The 25,941-nt window shown below is 41.3% G+C and overlaps 1 protein-coding gene across 1 annotated transcript in view; it reads left to right on the forward strand.

Annotated features, from left to right (window-relative positions):
* Positions 1 to 25,941, forward strand: part of l(2)k09022 (HEAT repeat containing 1 homolog l(2)k09022) — a 341,532-nt gene that overhangs the window by 182,894 nt on the left and 132,697 nt on the right. Inside the window, exons 18-22 of the mRNA XM_071671810.1 lie at positions 162 to 397; positions 7,799 to 8,031; positions 15,082 to 15,203; positions 16,632 to 16,760; positions 18,255 to 18,414. Coding sequence (XP_071527911.1) covers positions 162 to 397; positions 7,799 to 8,031; positions 15,082 to 15,203; positions 16,632 to 16,760; positions 18,255 to 18,414 — 880 coding nt within the window. The remainder of the gene's footprint in view (positions 1 to 161; positions 398 to 7,798; positions 8,032 to 15,081; positions 15,204 to 16,631; positions 16,761 to 18,254; positions 18,415 to 25,941) is intronic.

Genomic DNA, 25,941 nt, shown 5'->3' on the forward strand with positions numbered 1-25,941 from the left:
ACTTTTTATTGGAACAATTCCTTGATGAAACAAGTTTATAAAGGAAAATTGATAATTGGGGAGCATTGCCTTTAATATTATCATTATCATTTGCCGATTACTTGACATGATTGATGCCCTGCTTTACCTATTTTTTTTCATTTTTTTGTTTTTATTTTAAGGTAATGAGTTCAAAATTCTTCATGAGTATCAAGAACGAAGAGATTCAGTCTCAGCTTTGGAGCATCCTCATCAGTCGTGTTGTTGAGTCTGAAGATCCCAGTGAGGCAGCTCTTCTCCGTAAAGGACTAAGGAAAGTGAGCTTGGATGCTGCAGTTGTCATCACTCAGATTGAGCAGTTAAACTTGTCTGATAAAGTAACTTCTATAAAGGCAGCTCAAGCCAAAAGGATAAAACAGTAAGTAATAAGAGTTATCCATAGATTTTTATTCTTTTGAGTACCTGAAGAAGTCAAAGCTTATAATGCAGCAGTTCTTCTATTTTTTTCCATTACACCCCCCAGACAAACCAATCTTTGATTCACCATCCCCCTAACTTTCTCAGTAAACTCAGACGTGGACAGGATATGTCAGTGGGATAGATGAAATCTGGTTAAGTTTATTGCCTCCCAAGACTCAGTTTCTGCCCAATTCTATTTATCTATCATTGTATCTCTGTTGTTTCTTCCCACCTGGAACTCTCATGAAGGGAGTGGCCATAACAAAAGTCTCCACTTATTGCTGTCCTTACATGTATGTCCCAACTCAAAGATATGAAATCCAAGTTTATACATAACCTTCTTTTAGCTGATCTTGACCTATATAAGCCTTTTGTGCACCCCATGTAGAATGTGAACTTACCAGAGAGCTTTCCTATTCACGTTTTTATATACCCTGTCTAAATTCATAAATGCCTCATACACCTATTTCTCAAGAACTTTCTTTGTTACTTGTAAAGTGTAAAAATCTGATTAACACACACTCTTTCCTTTCGAAGCCCACCTTAATCTTTATTTCCATTTAACATGATGAATCACTGTCATTCCACACACCTTGCCAATAATGCTATAGAAGATTTATTCCCCTGTAATTGTGTCTCTCACTTTTACTCTGCTTTTACCTGCAATTGATGTGCTCATCATAAATGTTCAGATAATCTCATTACATTAATTCTTTTTCGTTTTACAGAAAAGAACGAGTGAATCATGACCAGCTTCTTGCATGGAAGAAACTCGGTTTAATGTTGGAAAACTATTGGTGTAATGGCTTCACTGAGTAGACCATGGCTGCTAGTTGGTCCACTTTGTCAGTGTCTCCAGCGCACCCTAACCCTAGATACTGTCATTACTGATATTGTGCAACAACAAATCCTTTCTGCACTCTTGCATCTATTGCAGATGTCTTTAAATGAACTGGGAGATGGTAAGTATTACAGTGTCACATCTGAATCCACAGGATTTTTTTTTTTTGCTTGGGAGGTAGTGCCAGGAAACAGACAAAGAAATTCCCATCCACTCATATACACACATGTTACATACATGCTCATACATGTACAAATATATGCATATACATATACACATATACACATTATCCCCGGGGATAGGGGAGAAAGAATACTTCCCACGCATTCCTCACGTGTTGTAGAAGGCGACTAAAGGGGACAGGAGCGGGAGGCTAGAAACCCTCCCATCCTTGTATTTTAACTTTTTAAAATGGGAAACAGAAGAAGGAGTCACGTGGGGAGTGCTCATCCTCCTCGAAGGCTCAGATTGGGGTGTCTGAATGTGTGTGGATTGTAACCAAGATGAGAAAGAAGGAGAGAGGTATTATGTTTGGAGGAAAGGAACCTAGATGTTTTGGCTCTAAGTGAAATGAGGCTCAAGAGTAAAAGGGAAGAGTGGTTTGTGAATGTTTTGGGAGTTAAGTCAAGGGTTGGTGAGAGAACAAGAGCAAGGGAAGGAGTAGCGCTACTTATGAAATGGAAGTTGTGGGAGTATGTGATAGAGTGTAAGAAAGTAAATTCTCGATTAATATGGGTAAAACTGAAAGTTGATGGAGAGAGATGGGTGATTATTGGTGCATATGCACCTGGGCATGAGAAGAAAGATCAAGAGAGGCAAGTGCTTTGGGAGCAGCTGAATGAGTGTGTTAGTGGTTTTGATGCACGAGACCGGGTTATAGTGATGGGTGATTTGAATGCAAAGGTGAGTAATGTGGCAGTTGAGGGAATAATTGGTATACATGGGGTGTTCAGTGTTGTAAATGGAAATGGTGAAGAGCTTGTAGATTTATGTGCTGAAAAAGGACTGATGATTGGGAATACCTGGTTTAAAAAGCGAGATATACATAAGTATACTTATGTAAGTAGGAGAGATGGCCAGAGAGTGTTATTGGATTACGTGTTAATTGACAGGCGTGCGAAAGAGAGACTTTTGGATGTTAATGTGCTGAGAGGTGCAACTGGAGGGATGTCTGATCATTATCTTGTGGAGGCTAAGGTGAAGATTTGTATGGGTTTTCAGAAAAGAAGAGTGAATGTTGGGGTGAAGAGGGTGGTGAGAGTAAGTGAGCTTGAGAAGGAGACCTGTGTGAGGAAGTACCAGGAGAGACTGAGTACAGAATGGAAAAAGGTGAGAACAATGGAAGTAAGGGGAGTGGGGGAGGAATGGGATGTATTTAGGGAATCAGTGATGGATTGCGCAAAAGATGCTTGTGGCATGAGAAGAGTGGGAGGTGGATTGATTAGAAAGGGTAGTGAGTGGTGGGATGAAGAAGTAAGAGTATTAGTGAAAGAGAAGAGAGAGGCATTTGGACGATTTTTGCAGGGAAAAAATGCAATAGAGTGGGAGATGTATAAAAGAAAGAGACAGGAGGTCAAGAGAAAGGTGCAAGAGGTGAAAAAAAGGGCAAATGAGAGTTGGGGTGAGAGAGTATCATTAAATTTTAGGGAGAATAAAAAGATGTTCTGGAAGGAGGTAAATAAAGTGCGTAAGACAAGGGAGCAAATGGGAACTTCAGTGAAGGGCGCAAATGGGGAGGTGATAACAAGTAGTGGTGATGTGAGAAGGAGATGGAGTGAGTATTTTGAAGGTTTGTTGAATGTGTTTGATGATAGAGTGGCAGATATAGGGTGTTTTGGTCGAGGTGGTGTGCAAAGTGAGAGGGTTAGGGAAAATGATTTGGTAAACAGAGAAGAGGTAGTGAAAACTTTGCGGAAGATGAAAGCCGGCAAGGCAGCAGGTTTGGATGGTATTGCAGTGGAATTTATTAAAAAAGGGGGTGACTGTATTGTTGACTGGTTGGTAAGGTTATTTAATGTATGTATGACTCATGGTGAGGTGCCTGAGGATTGGCGGAATGCATGCATAGTGCCATTGTACAAAGGCAAAGGGGATAAGAGTGAGTGCTCAAATTACAGAGGTATAAGTTTGTTGAGTATTCCTGGTAAATTATATGGGAGGGTATTGATTGAGAGGGTGAAGGCATGTACAGAGCATCAGATTGGGGAAGAGCAGTGTGGTTTCAGAAGTGGTAGAGGATGTGTGGATCAGGTGTTTGCTTTGAAGAATGTATGTGAGAAATACTTAGAAAAGCAAATGGATTTGTATGTAGCATTTATGGATCTGGAGAAGGCATATGATAGAGTTGATAGAGATGCTCTGTGGAAGGTATTAAGAATATATGGTGTGGGAGGAAAGTTGTTAGAAGCAGTGAAAAGTTTTTATCGAGGATGTAAGGCATGTGTACATGTAGGAAGAGAGGAAAGTGATTGGTTCTCAGTGAATGTAGGTTTGTGGCAGGGGTGTGTGATGTCTCCATGGTTGTTTAATTTGTTTATGGATTGGGTTGTTAGGGAGGTAAATGCAAGAGTTTTGGAAAGAGGGGCAAGTATGAAGTCTGTTGGGGATGAGAGAGCTTGGGAAGTGAGTCAGTTGTTGTTCGCTGATGATACAGCGCTGGTGGCTGATTCATGTGAGAAACTGCAGAAGCTGGTGACTGAGTTTGGTAAAGTGTGTGGAAGAAGAAAGTTAAGAGTAAATGTGAATAAGAGCAAGGTTATTAGGTACAGTAGGGTTGAGGGTCAAGTCAATTGGGAGGTGAGTTTGAATGGAGAAAAACTGGAGGAAGTGAAGTGTTTTAGATATCTGGGAGTGGATCTGGCAGCAGATGGAACCATGGAAGCGGAAGTGGATCATAGGGTGGGGGAGGGGGCGAAAATTCTGGGAGCCTTGAAGAATGTGTGGAAGTCGAGAACATTATCTCGGAAAGCAAAAATGGGTATGTTTGAAGGAATAGTGGTTCCAACAATGTTGTATGGTTGCGAGGCGTGGGCTATGGATAGAGTTGTGTGCAGGAGGATGGATGTGCTGGAAATGAGATGTTTGAGGACAATGTGTGGTGTGAGGTGGTTTGATCGAGTGAGTAACGTAAGGGTAAGAGAGATGTGTGGAAATAAAAAGAGCGTGGTTGAGAGAGCAGAAGAGAGTGTTTTGAAGTGGTTTGGGCACATGGAGAGGATGAGTGAGGAAAGATTGACCAAGAGGATATATGTGTTGGAGGTGGAGGGAGCAAGGAGAAGAGGGAGACCAAATTGGAGGTGGAAAGATGGAGTGAAAAAGATTTTGTGTGATCGGGGCCTGAACATGCAGGAGGGTGAAAGGAGGGCAAGGAATAGAGTGAATTGGAGCGATGTGGTATACCGGGGTTGACGTGCTGTCAGTGGATTGAATCAAGGCATGTGAAGCGTCTGGGGTAAACCATGGAAAGCTGTGTAGGTATGTATATTTGCGTGTGTGGACGTATGTATATACATGTGTATGGGGGGGGTTGGGCCATTTCTTTCGTCTGTTTCCTTGCGCTACCTCGCAAACGCGGGAGACAGCGACAAAGTATATAAAAAAAAAAAAGTAGTATATGTATGTATATGTCTGTGTATAGGTATGTATATGTGTGTGTGTGGGCATTTATGTATATAGATGTGTATGTGGGTAGGTTTGGCCGTTCTTTCGTCTGTTTCCTTGTGCTACCTCTGTGATGCGGCGGACAGTGACAAAGTAGGATTTTTTTTTTTTTTTTTTTTTTTTTTTGCTTTGTCGCTGTCTCCCGCGTTTGCGAGGTAGCGCAAGGAAACAGACGAAAGAAATGGCCCAACCCACCCCCATACACATGTGTATACATACGTCCACACACGCAAATATATATACCTACACATCTTTCCATGGTTTACCCCAGACGCTTCACATGCCCTGATTCAATCCACTGACAGCACATCAACCCCGGTATACCACATCCATCCAATTCACTCTATTCCTTGCCCTCCTTTCACCCTCCTGCATGTTCAGGCCCCAATCACACAAAATCTTTTTCACTCCATCTTTCCACCTCCAATTTGGTCTCCCACTTCTCCTCGTTCCCTCCACCTCCGACACATATATCCTGTTGGTCAATCTTTCCTCACTCATTCTCTCCATGTGCCCAAACCATTTCAAAACACCCTCTTCTGCTCTCTCAACCACGCTCTTTTTATTTCTACACATCTCTCTTACCCTTACGTTACTTACTCGATCAAACCACCTCACACCACACATTGTCCTCAGACATCTCATTTCCAGCACATCCATCCTCCTGCGCACAACTCTATCCATAGCCCACGCCTCGCAACCATACAACATTGTTGGAACCACTATTCCTTCAAACATACCCATTTTTGCTTTCCGAGATAATGTTCTCTACTTCCACACATTCTTCAAGGCTCCCAGAATTTTCGCCCCCTCCCCCACCCTGTGATCCACTTCCGCTTCCATGGTTCCATCTGCTGCCAGATCCACTCCCAGATATCTAAAACACTTCACTTCCTCCAGTTTTTCTCCATTCAAACTCACCTCCCAATTGACTTGACCCTCAACCCTACTGTACCTAATAACCTTGCTCTTATTCACATTTACTCTTAACTTTCTTCTTTCACACTCTTTACCAAACTCAGTCACCAGCTTCTGCAGTTTCTCACATGAATCAGCCACCAGCGCTGTATCATCAGCGAACAACAACTGACTCACTTCCCAAGCTCTCTCATCCCCAACAGACTTCATACTTGCCCCTCTTTCCAAAACTCTTGCATTCACCTCCCTAACAACCCCATCCATAAACAAATTAAACAACCATGGAGACATCACACACCCCTGCTGCAAACCTACATTCACTGAGAACCAATCACTTTCCTCGCTTCCTACACGTACACATGCCTTACATCCTCGATAAAAACTTTCCACTGCTTCTAACAACTTGCCTCCCACACCATATATTCTTAATACCTTCCACAGAGCATCTCTATCAACTCTATCATATGCCTTCTCCAGATCTATAAATGCTACATACAAATCCATTTGCTTTTCTAAGTATTTCTCACATACATTCTTCAAAGCAAACACCTGATCCACACATCCTCTACCACTTCTGAAATATGATAAATAACATATTCATATTTGCTTGTTTTCATCCATTCTTGGCACTACCCCTTTCTAAATAGCATTGCTACCCCCAGCTTCACTTTCCTTTGTAACTTTTTTTTTTTTTCAGAATCAAGAAATGCAGTGTCTTCTCTTTGCATTAAACCTTTATTTGTATTTTCTAATGGACTAATTATGTGGTTTGTATACTTTTTATTGGAACAATTCCTTGATGAAACAAGTTTATAAAGGAAAATTGATAATTGGGGAGCATTGCCTTTAATATTATCATTATCATTTGCCGATTACTTGACATGATTGATGCCCTGCTTTACCTATTTTTTTTCATTTTTTTGTTTTTATTTTAAGGTAATGAGTTCAAAATTCTTCATGAGTATCAAGAACGAAGAGATTCAGTCTCAGCTTTGGAGCATCCTCATCAGTCGTGTTGTTGAGTCTGAAGATCCCAGTGAGGCAGCTCTTCTCCGTAAAGGACTAAGGAAAGTGAGCTTGGATGCTGCAGTTGTCATCACTCAGATTGAGCAGTTAAACTTGTCTGATAAAGTAACTTCTATAAAGGCAGCTCAAGCCAAAAGGATAAAACAGTAAGTAATAAGAGTTATCCATAGATTTTTATTCTTTTGAGTACCTGAAGAAGTCAAAGCTTATAATGCAGCAGTTCTTCTATTTTTTTCCATTACACCCCCCAGACAAACCAATCTTTGATTCACCATCCCCCTAACTTTCTCAGTAAACTCAGACGTGGACAGGATATGTCAGTGGGATAGATGAAATCTGGTTAAGTTTATTGCCTCCCAAGACTCAGTTTCTGCCCAATTCTATTTATCTATCATTGTATCTCTGTTGTTTCTTCCCACCTGGAACTCTCATGAAGGGAGTGGCCATAACAAAAGTCTCCACTTATTGCTGTCCTTACATGTATGTCCCAACTCAAAGATATGAAATCCAAGTTTATACATAACCTTCTTTTAGCTGATCTTGACCTATATAAGCCTTTTGTGCACCCCATGTAGAATGTGAACTTACCAGAGAGCTTTCCTATTCACGTTTTTATATACCCTGTCTAAATTCATAAATGCCTCATACACCTATTTCTCAAGAACTTTCTTTGTTACTTGTAAAGTGTAAAAATCTGATTAACACACACTCTTTCCTTTCGAAGCCCACCTTAATCTTTATTTCCATTTAACATGATGAATCACTGTCATTCCACACACCTTGCCAATAATGCTATAGAAGATTTATTCCCCTGTAATTGTGTCTCTCACTTTTACTCTGCTTTTACCTGCAATTGATGTGCTCATCATAAATGTTCAGATAATCTCATTACATTAATTCTTTTTCGTTTTACAGAAAAGAACGAGTGAATCATGACCAGCTTCTTGCATGGAAGAAACTCGGTTTAATGTTGGAAACTATTGGTGTAATGGCTTCACTGAGTAGACCATGGCTGCTAGTTGGTCCACTTTGTCAGTGTCTCCAGCGCACCCTAACCCTAGATACTGTCATTACTGATATTGTGCAACAACAAATCCTTTCTGCACTCTTGCATCTATTGCAGATGTCTTTAAATGAACTGGGAGATGGTAAGTATTACAGTGTCACATCTGAATCCACAGGATTTTTTTTTTTTGCTTGGGAGGTAGTGCCAGGAAACAGACAAAGAAATTCCCATCCACTCATATACACACATGTTACATACATGCTCATACATGTACAAATATATGCATATACATATACACATATACACATTATCCCTGGGGATAGGGGAGAAAGAATACTTCCCACGCATTCCTCACGTGTTGTAGAAGGCGACTAAAGGGGACAGGAGCGGGAGGCTAGAAACCCTCCCATCCTTGTATTTTAACTTTTTAAAATGGGAAACAGAAGAAGGAGTCACGTGGGGAGTGCTCATCCTCCTCGAAGGCTCAGATTGGGGTGTCTGAATGTGTGTGGATGTAACCAAGATGAGAAAGAAGGAGAGAGGTATTATGTTTGAGGAAAGGAACCTAGATGTTTTGGCTCTAAGTGAAATGAGGCTCAAGAGTAAAAGGGAAGAGTGGTTTGTGAATGTTTTGGGAGTAAAGTCAAGGGTTGGTGAGAGAACAAGAGCAAGGGAAGGAGTAGCGCTACTTATGAAATGGAAGTGGTGGGAGTATGTGATAGAGTGTAAGGAAGTAAACTCTAGATTGATAGGGGTTAAACTGAAAGTGGATGGAGAGAGATGGGTGATTATTGGTGCATATGCACCTGGGCATGAGAAGAAAGCTCATGAGAGGCAAGTGTTTTGGGAGCAGCTGAGTGAGTGTGTTAATAGTTTTGATGCATGAGACCGGGTTATAGTGATGGGTGATTTGAATGCAAAGGTGAGTAATGTGGCAGTTGAGGGAATAAGTAGTGCACATGGGGTGTTCAGTGTTGTAAATGGTAATGGTAAAGAGCTTGTAGATTTGTGTGCTAAAAAAGGACTGATGATTAGGAATACCTGGTTTAAGAAGAGAGATATACATAAGTATACGTATGTAAGTAGGAGAGATGGCCAGAGAGCGTTATTGGATTACATGTTAATTGATAGGCGCGTGAAACAGAGACTTTTGTGCTTAGATCTGCAACTGGAGGGATGTCTGATCATTATCTTGTGGAGGCGAAGGTGAAGATTTGTAGAGGTTTTCAGAAAAGAAGAGAGGATGTTGGGGTGAAGAGAGTGGTGAGAGTAAGTGAGCTTGGGAAGGAGACTTGTGTGAGGAAGTACCAGGAGAGACTGAGTGCAGAATGGAAAAAAGCGGGGCATGTTCTTCCACTTTGAAGGCTCAGATTGGGGGTGTCTGAATGTGTGTGGATGTAACCAAGATGAGAAGATAGGGTAGTTAGGTAGTTTCTTTGAGGAAAGAAACCTGGATGTTCTGGCTCTGAGTGAAACGAAACTCAAGGGTAAAGGAGAAGAATGGTTTGGAAAAGTCTTAGGAGTAAAGTCAGGGGTTGGTAAGAGGACAAGAGCTAAAGAAGGAGTAGCACTACTCCTGAAGCAGGAGCTGTGGGAATGTGTGATAGAGTGTAAAGAAGTGAATTCTAGATTAATGTGGGTAAAACTGAAAGTGGATGGGGAGAGATGGGTGATTATTGGTGCTTATGCACCAGGTCATGAGAAGAAAGATCATGAGAGGGAAGTGTTTTAGGAGCAACTGAGTGAATGTGTCAGCAGCTCTGGTGCACGAGACCAGGTATTAGTGAAGGGTGATTTAAATGCGAAGGTGAGTAATGTGGCAGTGGAGGGTTTAATTGATGCACATGGGGTATTCTGTGTTGTGAATGGAAATGGTGAAGAGCTTGTGGATTTGTGTGCTGAAAAAGGACTTGTGATTGGGAACACCGCATTTAAAAAGAGAGATATACACAAGTATATGTATGTGAGTAGGAAAGATGGTCAGAGGGCATCATTACATTACATTTTAATTGATAGGCATGTTAAAGAGAGACTTTTGGATTTTAATGTGCTGAAAGAGGTGGCTGGTGGAATGTCTGATCACTATCTTGTAGAGGCAAAGGTGAAGAATGTTAAGGTGTTCATAAAAGAGAGAATGTTGAGAAGAGAGTGGTGCAAGTAAAGTGAGCTTGGAAAGGAGACTTGTGTGAGGAAGTACCAGAAAAGATTGAGTGTAGAATGGCAGAAGATGAGAGCAAATGACATGAGGAGAGTGAGTGGGGAATAGTATGTATTTAGGGAAGCACCAATGGCATGTGCAAGAGATGCATGTGGCATAAGAAAAGTGGGAAGTGGATAGATTAGAAAGGGTAGTGAGTAGTGGGATGAAGAAGTAAAGTTGTTTGCGAAAGAGGAAAGAGAGGCATTTGGACGATACAAGGAAGGAGTGCAAATGACTGTGAGATATTTAAGAGAAAGTAGCAGGAGGTCAAGAGTAAAATGCAAGGATTGAAAAAGAGGGCAAATGAGAGTTGGGGTGAGAGAGTGTCGTTAAACTTTAGAGAGAATAATAAGGTGTTTTGGAAGGAAGGAGGTAAATAATGTGCGTAAGACGAGAACAAATGGAAACATGGTGAAGGGGGCAAGAGGGGGAGTGATAACAGGTAGTGATGAAGTGAGGAGATAGAGTGAGTATTTTGAAGGCTTCTTGAATGTGCTTGATGATAGAGTGACAGATATAGGATGTTTTGGTCAGAGTGGTCAGGGAGTATCAGTGAGAGTGGTTTGGTGAAGAGAGGAGATGTTGAAAGCCTTGCAGGAGATTAGATCCGGCAAGACCGCAGGTTTGGATGGTATTGCAGTGGAATTTATTAAAAAAGGAAGTGACTGTGTTGTTGATTGGTTGGTATTGATATTCCATGTATGTATGGATTATGGTGAAGTGCCTGAGGATTAGCAAAATGCTTGTATAGTGCCGTTGTATAAAGGCAAAGGGGATAAAGGTGGGTGTTTAAACTACAGAGGCTTAACTTTGTTGTGTATACCTGGAAAATTGTATGGGAGGGTATTCATTGAGTGGGTGAGGGCTTGTACATAGTATCAGATTGGGGAGGAGTATTGTGTTTTCAGAAGTGGTAGAGGATGTGTGGATCAGGTGTTTGCTTTGAAGAATGTGTGTGAGAAATGCTTAGAAGAACAGATGGATTTGTATGTAGTATTTATGGATCTGGAGAAGGCATATGATAGGGTTGATAGAGATGCTTTGTGGAAGGTCTTAAGAGTTTATGGTGTCAGAGGTAATCTGCTAGAAGCAGTGAAAAGTTTGTACCAAGGATGTAAGGCATGAGTATGAGTAGGAAGAGAAGAGAGTACTAGGTTCCCAGCGAAGATTGGTCTGCGGCAGGGGTGTGTGATGTCCCTGTGGTTGTTTAATTTGTTTATGGATGGAGTGGTTAGGGAGGTGAATAGAAGGGTTTTGGAGAGAGGGGTGAATATGCAGTCTGTTGAAGATGAGAGGGCCTGGGAAGTGAGTCTGTTGTTGTTCATCAATGATACAGCTCTAGTGGCTGATTCGAGTGAGAAGCTGCAGAAGTTGGTGATCAAGTTTGGAAAAGTGTATGAAAGGAGAAAGTTGAGAGTAAATATGAATAAGAGCAAGATTATTAGGTTCAGTAGGGTTGAGTGACAAGTAAGTTGGGATGTAAGCTTGAATGGAGAAAAACTGTATGAAGTGAAGTGTTTTAGATATCTGGTAGTAGACTTAGCAGCGAATGGAACCATGGACGCGGAGGTGAGTCACAGGGTAGAGGAGGGGGCATAGGTTCTGGGAGCGGTGAAGAATGTGTGGAAGGAGAGAATGTTATCTCGGAGAGCAGAAATGGGTATGTTTGAAGGCATAGTAGTTCCAACAATATCATATGGATGTGAGGCATGGGCTATAGATAGGGTTGTATAGGGGAGGGTGGATATGTTGGAAATGGGATGTTTGAGGGCAATATTTGATGTGAGGTGGTTTGATTGAGTATGTAATGAAAGGGTAAGAGAGATGTGTGGAAATAAAAAGAGTGTGGTTGAGAGAGCAGGAGAGGATGTGTTGAAATGGCTTGGACATATGGAAAGAATTAGTGAGGAAGGTTGACAAAGAGGATATATGTGTCAGGGGTGGAAGGAAAAAGAAGTGGGAGATCAGATTGGAGGTGCAAGGATGAAGAGAAAAAGATAATGAGTGATTGGGGCCAGAATATGCGGGAGGGTGAGAGTTGTGCAAGGAATAGAGTGAATTAGAACGATGTGGTATACTGGGGTAGATGTGCTGTCAATGGACTGAACCAGGGCATTTGAAACATCTTGGGTAAACCATGGAAAGATATGTGGGGCCTGGATGTGGATAGGGAGTTGTAGTTTCGGTGCATTACACATAACAGCTAGAGACTGAGTGGCCTTTTTTGTCTGTTTTCCTGGCACTGCCTTGCTGTAGCAAGGGGTAACAATGCTGCTTCCTGTAGGGCCTCTCACCCTCCTGTATGTTCAGGCCCCGTTTGCTCAATCTTTTTCACTCCATCCTTCCACCTTCAATTTGGTCTCCTGCTTCTTGTTCCCTCCACCTCTGACACGTATATCCTCTTTGTCAACCTTTCCTCACTCATTCTCTTTCTATGTCCCGACCATTTCAACACACCCTATTCAGCTGTCTCAACCACACTCTTTTTATTTCCATACATCTCTTTTACCCTGTCATTACTTACTCGATCAAACCGCTTTGCAGTGCAGCACATACATTGCTCAATTAATGGGATGGCCTTGAAAAGGGCCTCAGCTGCCTGTGCTGTCTCAGCAAAAAAAAAAAAAAGAGAAAGCAAATAAGTAAAGATTTGTAGTGAGTTGATGGGCAGAAAGAAAAGAGACAGTGGTTTATAACCAGGGTTAATGGTTTTGAGAGAGAAGGGTCACAGTTGGTCTTTGTAGATGACTCAAAAATGAGCAGGATTGGAGAATAAGCTAAATTCTTTCGGTCTTATAATGGAATCTCAACACTTGAGATCAGTCTTACACACGTACAAAACATATGCTGATGTTTTCTCAGTTTCACTGCTGGAGCACCCTTTAGTAATATGTCACCAGCAGTAATGAATTGCCTTCAGAAATTTCATAGATGTCAGTTAGTTATGCATCAAATGCCACAGTGGAAGGATGCTTTTTGGAGTGTGGAAGTGGCAGCATCAAGAATGATATGCATGGATTTGGCAGCCACAAAAATAAACATGCATTATCATAGGAAGAAAGATGATGTGATTTTGATGGAACGTATTGATTTAGAAGAATACGATGATATTTTTATTAGGGCTTAGTAGTGACAATAGAATTGCAGAAATAAGCTTACAACTGGGTTCACACACTGTTATATTGGTAAGGAAAGTTAAAGGGATCGCAGCTGCTAAGGAAGGGTTTGCTTTTCTTTTCTAATGTTTTATGTCATAGGTACTGAAAGAAAAACAGATCTAGTGACAAGGCTGGGACTTAGGGAAGGCCATGGAGCTCAGGAAGGGGCTACAGATCATCGTCAACTCTTAAGTTATGAGACATCATTATAGTGTAAGCTACGGCGTGAACGATATATATGTCCTTACCAAAGCAGACTGCTATGTATCCCTCCTGCCAAGACAAGGGAAACTGTAGATATTGCAAAGTTGACTATCTGAAACAAACAAGCATAAAAAGTAAGAACTTGATCTTTACTACTTACAAATAAGAGAGGAAAGGTACATGATATGTATGACAGCAAATTATGGGCTTCAAAGATAATGTAGTTGATCAGAAAGCATTGCAGCAAAGAAAGTGCAGAATTATGAAGTCTTCTTTAAAACCTAGGATTATTATTATTATTTTGCTTTGTCGCTGTCTCCCGCGTTTGCAAGGTAGTGCAAGGAAACAGACGAAAGAAATGGCCCAACGCACCCCCATACACATGTATATACATACACGTCCACACATGCAAATATACATACCTATACATCTCAATGTACACATATATATACACACACAGACATATACATATATACACATGTACATAATTCATACTGTCTGCCTTAATTTATTCCCATCGCCACCTCGCCACACATGGAATAACATCCCCCACCCCCTCATGTGTGCAAGGTAGCGCTAGGAAAAGACAACAAAGGTCCCATTCGTTCACACATAGTCTCTAGCTGTCATGTGATAATGCCCGAAACCACAGCTCCCTTTCCACATCCAGGCCCCACACAACTTTCCATGGTTTACCCCAGACGCTTCACATGCCCTGATTCAGTCCATTGACGGCGCATCGACCCCAGTATACCACATCGATCCAATTCACTCTATTCCTTGCCCGCCGTTCACCCTCCTGCATGTTCAGGCCCCGATCACTCAAAATCTTTTTCACTCCATCTTTCCACCTCCAATTTGGTCTCCCACTTCTCCTCGTTCCCTCCACCTCCGACACATATATCCTCTTGGTCAATCTTTCCTCACTCATTCTCTCCATGTGCCCGAACCATTTCAAAACACCCTCTTCAGCTCTCTCAACCACGCTCTTTTTATTTCCACACAGCTCCCTTACCCTTACATTACTTACTCGATCAAACCACCTCACACCACATATTGTCCTCAAACATCTCATTTCCAGCACATCCACCCTCCTGTGCACAACTCTATCCATAGCCCACGCCTTGCAACCATATAACATTGTTGGAACCACTATCCCTTCAAACTTACCCATTTTTGCTTTCCAAGATAATTTTCTCAACTTCCACAGATTCTTCAACGCTCCCAGAACTTTCGCCCCCTCCCCCACCCTATGATTCACTTCCACTTCCATAGTTCCATCCGCTGCCAAATCCACTCCCAGATATCTAAAACACTTCACTTCCTCCAGTTTTTCTCTCCATTCAAACTTACCTCCCAGTTGACTTGTCCCTCAACCCTACTGTACCTAATAACCTTGCTCTTATTCACATTTGCTCTCAGCTTTCTTCTTTCACACACTTTACCAAACTCAGTTTATATTATATTATGTGTTGTGTGTGTAGCTGTTTAATGTTTATGATTATTCAGACTGAAAGCAGACAAATTTTCAAGCCCTTAATTTGTATATTAGCATACATGATTGTTGTTATATATTTGCAATAAAACTCGTAACATCAAAACTTCTGTATCATTAACTTTTACATTACAGGTGTGAGCAAAGAAGTACAGCTGAACATTGAGTTGATTGTTCAATGTATTCGTTCTTCTGTGAGTCCTGATACACATCGGCGTGCAATGCTTATCCTTGCTTTTGCAGCAAAAATTTCACCGGTAGGTTTATTGATATTTTAAAAACACTGGAGACACTATTTCTTATATGAATATTACCATAGATTTAGTATGTTGTTAACATGTCACCTTTTGAAGTACTTCCTAGGGAAAAATGTGGGGATAGTCAGAACGATGCTTATCCTACAACATATTCGTACCCTTAGTAACTCTTTTTATTATTTATTATTTTTCAGTACACTATCCTACAGATTACATTCTTTTGTGGTCTTTTGTTTGAAGCTTTGCTTACTCACTGACATATTTCAATTGCGGAATTTCATAACTTGGATGTGCCATTGGAAAATGGATGTTTCTGAAAATATAGACAATGAGCAGGGATTTTTGCTATTCTTAACATTCTAACTTACTCTCTTTTTTTGTTTAGAGCAAGGTGATTAACCTTGAAGTATCTCTTATTCAGTTTGTCTGCAATGGATTTAGGTAATGTTGCATGTGTGTTTGGTGTCAAGAAAAGTTTTCTGAAGATGTAAGGATGTGCAGAGATCTGATTAAGAGTGAATAGAACATTGATGGGTTGATACTGCATGTTGTATCCATAATAAGACACAGATGACTCAGTTTGTTAACACAGCATTCATTAACCTTTTTATTGCTTCCCACCACAATTATGGGATATCATCAGTTGGTGGTCCATGCTGTGATTAAAATATGGTGTTGCTCATAACTGTACTAAGTTTTCAAGGGACAGTGGCCTTTTCCCATGACACTGTCTGCTCCTTCACCCTTCCCATGTGTGCAAATGGTTGTGAAAGTTATACAGTGTAAAATGAAAATTATGTACAGCATTGTGAATTACCTGGAGAGTTGTACTCCTCTAATTTTCCAGAAGTGAGATGTACTTGCATTCTATTCTGGTATGAGTCACTGTCTCAGTTGTACAGTGTATTTCTGCATGTTTGTTGCTGCTGTGGTATCAGGATGCTGTGATGTGATTAGGAGGTTGTTTGCTTATGAGAGGACCTTCATATTTTGGTTTACTGGAGGAATTGAGAGGTCATGTAAGAAGAGACTGGGGAGGGTTAGAGAAAGAACTGCTCCTTTGGGAATTAGGGATTTAGAGGTGAAGCTGTTGTGAGTGACTCTGACACGGTGGCTGGAATGAAATTGTCCAACCACCAGACTTACACTCATTTGCAACCACATTTGTAGAGAAAAAGGTAGCTTATCTTAGAAGAGAAAGGGTAGTTGATACTTATTTTTGCATATTATATTGTTAACCATACTAATAGGTAAAAAGATAATTAACCTTATATTTTTAGCTAGATGTTACTATAGGTTGCCTTATCCCTTCTATGGTTAAACACTCTCATTTTGTGAAGTAGAACAGTTTCTGGGATGAAGGAGACTTGTCATAGATATGAGCTTTAAAGAGTTGATTTTTTTTTTAACTATTGAATCTTATTTCAGGATGCTGTGCTGCACAATATGATGTCCATCTTCACATTCATGGGTACGTCTCTTTTGAGACGTGATGATTCCTACTCCTTCCAGGTTATCCATCAGACCATCCAGAGCATTGTGCCTACTCTTATTAAGGTAACTATAGGTTTTCCCTGAAAATGGAAAGCATAATTTCAGTGAATGTATGGATGCTTTTATTGGTAAATTGCTTTGCATAGGTACCTCATTCTGCCTATGTTCATTTTAGGTAGATCTCTGATTTAAATATCCATAATCTGAAAACATTGAAAATCTGAATGCTGGTACATTTAAGATTCCTGCCAAAATGATGCATGAGTTTCTAATTTGATTTTGAGGCAGTGATGCTTTAGTCTCATATCAGTTACTTCTTCCTTTATGCATAGGTACCTCATCCTGCTTATGCTCATTTTAGGTCGATCTCCAATTTGAATATCCATAGTCTGAAAACATTGAAAATCTGAATGCTGGTACATTTAAGATTCTTGCCAAAATGATGCATGAGTTTATAATTTGATTTTGAGGCAGTGATGCTTTAGTCTCATATCAGTTACTTCTGTGTTTTTTCTTCCTTTGTTCTGCCCTTTTAATGGTAACCAACAAGAATCCAACCCTTAGCACTTCATGTGTGTAACTCCTAAACTCTGCTTTGGACTACATTTAGCTTGTCAGAGGCAGATACTAAGAAGCATTTTGGATCAGAGGCAGATACTAAGAAGCATTTTGGATTAGTATGATGACTAGAATTTTAGTTTTGCTTTGTACAGTATTTTTATTGTTCACCACTTCTTGCATTTGCAAGAAAGTGCCAAAAACAGATGAAAAAATGGTCTCACTCACTGATATGTGGTATATATTACAATATATTTATCCCTTAGGGTAGGGGAGAAAAAATACTTCCCACATATTCCCTGCATTTTGTTGAAGGTGACTAAAAGGGAAGGGATTGGGAGGCTGGAAATCCTCCCCTCTCGTTTTTGATTTAACAAAAGAAGGATCAGAGAAGGGGCCAAGTGAGGATATTTCGTCTAAGGCTCAGTCCTCTGTTCTTAACGCTACCTTGCATTTGTACAGAAACATTTAAAGACTGGTAATCCCTACCAATAGGATCAGCACATTATTTGTAATCCAAAAACTCCATAATTCAAGCACTGCTTAGTCCCAGGGAATTCACAGTGGAGAGCCTATACATGTTTTGGGATTTGACAATTCTAATTCAGCTCAAGGGTTGCATAGTGTATTTACTACACTTTGTATTGTATTCTTTTAATGTAATTTTTGCAAATCAGGTTATATCAAATTAAGAATTATTCTAGCTCCATATCAAATATAATGTCAAATTTCATATACAGGGTATAGGATGAGCACAGAACTGTGAAATTGTGGACAGAAAATAGTTTTTATTTAACTTATTTTGATTTGACAGTGGATCAGTAAAACATAAAGATTTAGTTAAAGTGGGCCATTTGAAAGTGCATAGTACTGGGCTCCTCTGTTGTCTGTGTCATCTGCTTCATTCTCCCAAGTTGCCTCCTGACCTTATCTATTCTGTCAAAAAAACCTTCCCTCATTTTCATTTTGTAATGTTAATTTTTCTTTTACATTACCTAGCATGAAGCAAAAGAAAATCTGGTCAAGCTTGCTCAAGTTTGCCAAGTGTTTGTTGATGCCCTTCCAGACCTTCCAGAGCATCGTCGCTTACCACTATTCACACAGCTGGCCACCACAACTGATGCAAGCAAATACTTGTGGATTATAATAGCCCTCCTGGGTATGTAGCCAAAATGTTTCAAAGTGCAATTTTTTTCTGCCTAAGGATTGATATGATAGATCTGAAGTTTATCTTATGATCAATGATACATCTAAAGTTAATCTTATGATTGTAGAAATTTCATGATTGACATACATAGGTGAAAAGAAAAGAGACTGTTCCACTGTCCACTGGTATAAATGCATTGAGAAGAGGTTGAGCATGTGGAAAATGAATGATGAGATTTTACCTTCATGAAGGCAAGGACTCAGTATTCACTGCAGATTTTGCCCGTTTTACAATATTATTATATATTATATACCCAGATGTGGCTGAGTTTGGTAAAGTGTGTGAAAGAAGAAGGTTAAGAGTAAATGTGAATAAGAGCAAGGTTATTAGGTACAGTAGGGTTGAGGGTCAAGTCAATTGGGAGGTAAGTTTGAATGGAGAAAAACTGGAGGAAGTAAAGTGTTTTAGATATCTGGGAGTGGATCAGGCAGCGGATGGAACCATGGAAACGGAAGTGGATCATAGGGTGGGGGAGGGGGCGAAAATCCTGGGAGCCTTGAAGAATGTTTGGAAGTCGAGAACATTATCTCGGAAAGCAAAAATGGGTATGTTTGAAGGAATAGTGGTTCCAACAATGTTGTATGGTTGCGAGGCGTGGGCTATGGATAGAGTTGTGCGCAGGAGGATGGATGTGCTGGAAATGAGATGTTTGAGGACAATGTGTGGTGTGAGGTGGTTTGATCGAGTAAGTAACGTAAGGGTAAGAGAGATGTGTGGAAATAAAAAGAGTGTGGTTGAGAGAGCAGAAGAGGGTGTTTTGAAATGGTTTGGGCACATGGAGAGAATGAGTGAGGAAAGATTGACCAAGAGGATATATGTGTCGGATGTGGAGGGAACGAGAAGTGGGAGACCAAATTGGAGGTGGAAAGATGGAGTGAAAAAGATTTTGTGTGATCGGGGCCTGAACATGCAGGAGGGTGAAAGGAGGGCAAGGAATAGAGTGAATTGGATCATTGTGGTATACCGGGGTTGACGTGCTGTCAGTGGATTGAATCAGGGCATGTGAAGCGTCTGGGGTAAACCATGGAAAGCTGTGTAGGTATGTATATTTGCGTGTGTGGACGTATGTATATACATGTGTATGGGGGTGGGTTGGGCCATTTCTTTCGTCTGTTTCCTTGCGCTACCTCGCAAACGCGGGAGACAGCGACAAAGAAAAAAAAAAATACCCAGAGGGATGTCTGATCATTATCTAGTAGAGGCAAAGGTGAAGATTTGTAGAATGTTTGGGTGAAGAGGGTGGTGAGAGTAAGTGAGCTTGGAAAGGAGACTTTTGTGAGGAAGTACCAGGAGAGATTGAGTGCAGAATGGAAAAAAGTGAGAGCAAAGTACGTAAGGGGAGTGGCAGGAGGAACGGGATGTGTTTAGGGAAACAGTGATGGCTTGCGCAAAAGATGCCTGTGGCATGAGAAAGGTGGGAGGTGGGCAGATTAGAATGGTTAGTGAGTGGTGGGATGAAGAAGTAAGATTGTTAGTGAAAGAGAAGTGAGAGGCATTTGGACAGTTTTTTCAGGGAAATAGTGCAAATGACTGGGAAGTGTATAAAAGAAAGAGGCAGGAGGTCAAGAGACAGGTGCAAGAGGTAAAGAAGAGGGCAAATGAGAGTTGGGGTGAGAGAATATCATTAATTTTTTTTGGAAGGAGGTAAATAAAGTGCATAAGACAAGAGAACAAATGGGAACATCGGTGAAGGGGCTAATGGGGAGGTAATAACAAGTAGTGGTGAAGTGAGAAGGAGATGGAGTGAGTATTTTGAAGGTTTGTTGAATGTGCTTGATAATAGAGTGGCAGATATAGGGTGTTTTGGTCGAGGTGGTGTGCGAAGTGAGAGGGTCAGGGAGAATGGTTTGGTAAACAGAGAAGTAGTGAAAGCTTTGCGGAAGATGAAAGCTGGCAATGCAGTGGGTTTGGATGGTACTGCAGTGGACTTTATTAAAAAAGTGGGTGACTGTGTTGTTGACTGGTTGGTAAGGATATTCAATGTATGTATGGTTGGTTCATGGTGAAGTGCCTGAGGATTGGCAGAATGCATGCATAATGCCATTGTACAAAAGCAAAGGGGATAAAAGTGTGTGATCAAATTTCAGAGGTATAAGTAAGTTAAGTATTCCTGGGAAATTGTATGGGAAGGTATTGATTGAGAGGGTAAAGGCATGTACAGAGCATCAGATTGGGGAAGAACAGTGTGGTTTCAGAAGTGGTAAAGGATGTATGGATCAGAGGTTTGGTTTGATGAATGTATGTTAGAAATACTTAGAAAAACAGATGTGTTTGTATGTAGCATTTATGGATGTGGAGAAGGCATATGATTGATTTGATAGAGATACTTTGTGGAAGGTATTAAGAGTATATTGTGTGGGAGGCAAGTTGCTAGAAGCAGTGAAAAGTTTTTATCTAGGCTGCAAGGCATGTGTACGAGTAGGAAGAGAAGATGTATTTGTATGTAGCATTTATGGATGTGGAGAAGGCATATGATTGATTTGATAGAGATACTTTGTGGAAGGTATTAAGAGTATATGGTGTGGGAGGCAAGTTGCTAGAAGCAGGGAAAAGGTTTTATCAAAGCTGCAAGGCAAGTGTACGAGTAGGAAAAGGTGATTGGTTCCCAGTGAATGTTGGTTTGCAGCTGGGGTGCGTGATGTCTCCATGGTTGTTTAATTTGTTTATGGAGGGGGTTGTTAGGGAGGTGAATGAAAGAGTTTTGGAGAGAGGGGCAAGTATGCAGTGTGTTGTGGATGAAAGGGCTTGGGAAGTGAGTCAGTTGTTCGCTGATGATACAGCTCTAGTGGCTAATTTGTGTGAGAAACTGCAAAAGCTGGTGACTGAGTTTGTTAAAGTGTGTGAAAAAAGAAAACTGAGAGTAAATGTGAATAAGAGCAAGGTTATTAGGTTCAGTAGGGTTGGGGGACGAGTTAATTGGGAGGTAAGTTTGAATGGAGAAAAACTGGTTGTTAGGTAGGTGAATGCAAGAGTTTTGGAGAGAGGGACAAGTATGCAGTGTGTTGTGGATGAGATGGCTTGGGAAGTTGTTGTTTGCTGATGATACAGCTCTTGTGGCTGATTCGGGTGACTGAGGTTGGTAAAGTGTGTGAAAGAAGAAAGCTGAGAGTAAATGTGACTAAGAGCAGGGTTATTAGGTTCAGTAGGGTTTGGGGACAAGTTAATTTGGAGGTAAGTTTGAATGGAGAAAAACTGGAGGAAGTGAAGTGTTTTAGATAATCTGGTAGTGGATTTAGCAGCGGATGGAACCATGGATGCGGAAGTGAGTCATGGTGGGGGAGGGGGCGAAGGTTCCGGGAGCATTGAAGAATGTGTGGAAGGCAAGAATGTTATCTGAGAGAGCAAAAATGGGTATGTTTGAAGGAATAGTGATTCCAACTATGTTATATAGTTGCGAGGCATGGGCTATAGATAGGGTTGTGTGGAGTGTGGATGTGTTGGAAATGAGATGTTTGAGGACAATATGTGGTGTGAGGTGGTTTGATCAAGTAGTTAATGAAAGGGTAAGAGGGATGTGTGGTAATAAAGAGTGTGGTTGAGAGAGAGCAGAAGCGGGTGTATTGAAATGGTTTGGTCACATGGAGAGAATGAGTGAGGAAAGACTGACAAAGAGGATATATGTGTCATAGGTGGAGGGAACGAGGAGACATGGGAGACCAGATTGGAGGTGTAAGGATGGAGTGAGAAAGATTTTGATTGATCGGGGCCTGAACATACAGGAGGGTGAAAGGCATGCAAGGAATAGAGTGAATTGGAACAATGTGGTATACCGGAGTCAACGTGCTGTCACTGGATTGAACACAGGGCATGTGAAGTGTCTTTGGTACACCATGGAAAGTTTTGTGGAGCCTGAATGTGGAAAGGGATCTGTGGTTTTGGTGCATTACACATGACAGTCAGAGACGAGTGTGAACAAATGTGGCCTCTGTTGTCTTTTCCTAGCGTCACCTCATGTGCTCACGGGAGGAGGGGGATGCCATTTCCTGTGTGGTGGGGTGGTGACGGGAATGGATGAAGGCAGCAAGTATGAATATGCACATGTGTATATATTTATAGATCTGTGTATGTATATGTATATTATTTACATTTTATTTTGCTTTGTCGCTGTCTTCCGCGTTTGTGAGGTAGCGCAAGGAAACAGACAAAAGAAATGGCCCAACCCACCCCCATACACAATGTATATACATACATGTCCACACACGCAAATGTACATACCTATACATCTCCGTGTACACATATATATACACACACAGACACATACATATATACCCATGCACACAATTCACACTGTCTGCCTTTATTCATGCCCATCGCCACCTTGCCACACACGGAATACCATCCCCCTCCCCCTTCATGTGTGCGAGGTAGCGCTAGGAAAAGACAACAAAGGCCCCATTCGTTCACACTCAGTCTCTAGCTGTCATGCAATAATGCCCGAAACCACAGCTCCCTTTCCACATCCAGGCCCCACACAACTTTCCATGGTTTACCCCAGACGCTTCACATGCCCTGATTCAATCCACTGACAACACGTCAACCCCGGTATACCACATCGATCCAATTCACTCTATTCCTTGCCCTCCTCTCACCCTCCTGCATGTTCAAGCCCCGATCACACAAAATCTTTTTCACTCCATCTTTCCACCTCCAATTTGGTCTCCCACTTCTCGTTCCCTCCACCTCCGACACATATATCCTCTTGGTCAATCTTTCCTCACTCATTCTCTCCATGTGCCCAAACCATTTCAAAACACCCTCTTCTGCTCTCTCAACCACGCTCTTTTTATTTCCACACATCTCTCTTACCCTTACATTACTTACTCGATCAAACCACCACACACCACACATTGTCCTCAAACATCTCATTTCCAGCTCATCCACCCTCCTGCGCACAACTCTATCCATAGCCCACGCCTTACAACCATAGTTAATAGAACCCATAGTTAAATAGATATTCTTTGGTGAAGTGAATTGTGTTGTGTACAGTAGATGACTTGGAACTTTTGCACCAGCAGGTTGGTAGGGGGTGATGTCCTTGATTGTAGGATATATTATTGAAATGATGGCAAAAGTAATAACAGATTGACAAGAGTATCTCCAAATAGTTAACTAATAAATGGCCACTTTGATTCTTGTTTTCCACTTGTAAAAGTCATATCCTCTGTGGACTGCAATTATTCTAAAGAATTGTGTACATATTTAGGGAATGAATGGGGATAGGTTAACGAAGAGGAAATCTTTGTCAAAGGTATGTAGTAGTTGGTAGGCAGCCATCGATTAGGGAGGTATATTACTGGGTTGAGAGACAAGTCAACTGGGAGGTAAGTTTGGATGGAGAAAAACTGGAGGAAGTGATGTGTTTTAGATATCTGGCAGTGGATTTAGCAGCTGATGGAACCATGGAAGCGGGTGTGAGCCATAGGGTGGGGGAGGGGGCGAAGGTTTTGGGAGTGTTGAAGAATTAGTGGAAGGCGAGAACATTATCTTGGAGAGCAAAAATGGGTATGTTTGAAGGAATAGTGGTTCCAACAATGTTATATGGTTGCAAGGCGTGGGCTGTAGATAGGGTTGTGTGGAGGAGAGTGGATGTTTGTAGGGTTGTGCGTAGGAGGGTGGATGTGTTGGAAATAAGGTGTTTGAGGACAGTACGTGGTATGAGGGGGTTTGATCGAGTAAGTAATGAAAGGGTAAGAGAGATGTGTGGTAATAAAAAGATTGTGGTTGAGAGAGTAGAAGAGGGTGTATTGAAATGGCTTGGTCACATAGAAAGAATGAGTGAGGAAAGATTGACAAAGAGGATATATGTGTCAGAGGTGGAGGGAACGAGGAGAAGCAGGAAACCAATTTGGAGGTGGAAGGATGGAGTGCAAAAGATTTTGAGTGATCAGGGCCTGAACATACAGGAGGGTGAAAGGCTTGCAAGGAATAGAGTGAATTGGAGCGATGTGGTATACCGGGATGGACGTGCTGTCAATGGACTGAACGAGGGCATGTGAAGTGTCTGGGGTAAACCATGGAAAGTTGTGTAGGGCCTTTATGTGGAAAGGGAGCTGTGGTTTCAGTGCATTGCACATGACAGCTAGAGACCGAGTGTGAACGAATGTGGCTACCTCGCACGCACGCAGGGGGGGGGGTACCATTTCATGTGTGGCGGGGTGGCAGTGGGAATGGATGAAGGCAACATGTAAGAATATGTGCATATGTATATATATGTATATGTCTGTGTATGTATATGTATGTATGCATTGAAATGTATAGGTATGTATATGTGCGTGTGTGGGTGTTTGTGTATATACATGTGTATGTGGGTGGGTTGGGCCATTCTTTCGTCTGTTTCCTTGCGCTACCTCGCATAATCAGGAGACAGCGACAAAGTATGATAAATATGAAAAATAAACAGATGTAAGGGGAGTTGAGGAGGAATGGGATGTATTTTGGGAAGCAGTGATGGCTTGAGCAAAAGATGCTTGTGGCATGAGAAAGATGGGAGGTGGGCAGATTAGAAATGGTAATAAGTGGTTGGATGAAGAAGTAAGACTGTTAGTGAAAGAGAAGAGAGAGGCTTTGGGACAATTTTGCAGGGAAGTAGTGTGAATGACTGGGAGATGTATAAAAGAAAGAGGCAGGAGTTCAAGAGAAAGGTGCAAGAGGTGAAAAAGAGGGCAAATTAGAGTTGGGGTGAGAGTATCATTAAATTTTGGGGATTGGAGAAAGAATATTTCCCATGTATTCCCTGTGTGTTGTAGAAAGCGACTAAAAGGGGAGGGAGCTGGGGGTTGGAAATCCTCCCCTCCCATTTTTAATTTTCTATAAGAAGGAACAGAGAAGGGGGCCAAGTTAGGATATTCTCTTTAAGGCTCAGTCCTCTGTTCTTAATGCTACCTCGCTAATGTGGGAAATGGTGAATATGTATGAAAATAAGATGTTTTTGAAGTAGGTAAATAAAGTGCATAAGACAAGAGAACAAATGGGAACATCGGTGAAGGGGCTAATGGGGAGGTAATAACAAGTAGTGGTGAAGTGAAAAGGAGATGGAGTGAGTATTTTGAAGGTTTGTTGAATGTGTTTGATAGTAGAGTGGCAGATATAGGGTGTTTTGGTCGAGGTGGTGTGCAAAGTGAGAGGGTCAGGGAGAATGGTTTGGTAAACAGAGAAGAAGTAGTGAAAGCTTTGCGGAAGATGAAAGCTGGCAAGGCAGCAGGTTTGGATGGTACTGCAGTGGAATTTATTAAAAAAAGTGGGTGACTGTGTTGTTGACTGCTTGGTAAGGATATTCATTGTATTTATGGCTCATTGTGAAGTGCCTGAGGATTGGCAGAATGCATGCATAATGCAATTGTACAAAAGGGAAGGGGATAAAGGTGAGTGATCAAATTTCATAGGTATAAGTTTGTTGAGTATTCCTGGGAAATTATATGGGAGGGTATTGATTGAGAGGGTGAAGGCATGTACATAGCATCAGATTGGGGAAGAACAGTG

Source organism: Panulirus ornatus, chromosome 17 (genome assembly GCF_036320965.1).
Source record: "Panulirus ornatus isolate Po-2019 chromosome 17, ASM3632096v1, whole genome shotgun sequence".
Lineage (NCBI taxonomy): Eukaryota > Metazoa > Arthropoda > Malacostraca > Decapoda > Palinuridae > Panulirus > Panulirus ornatus.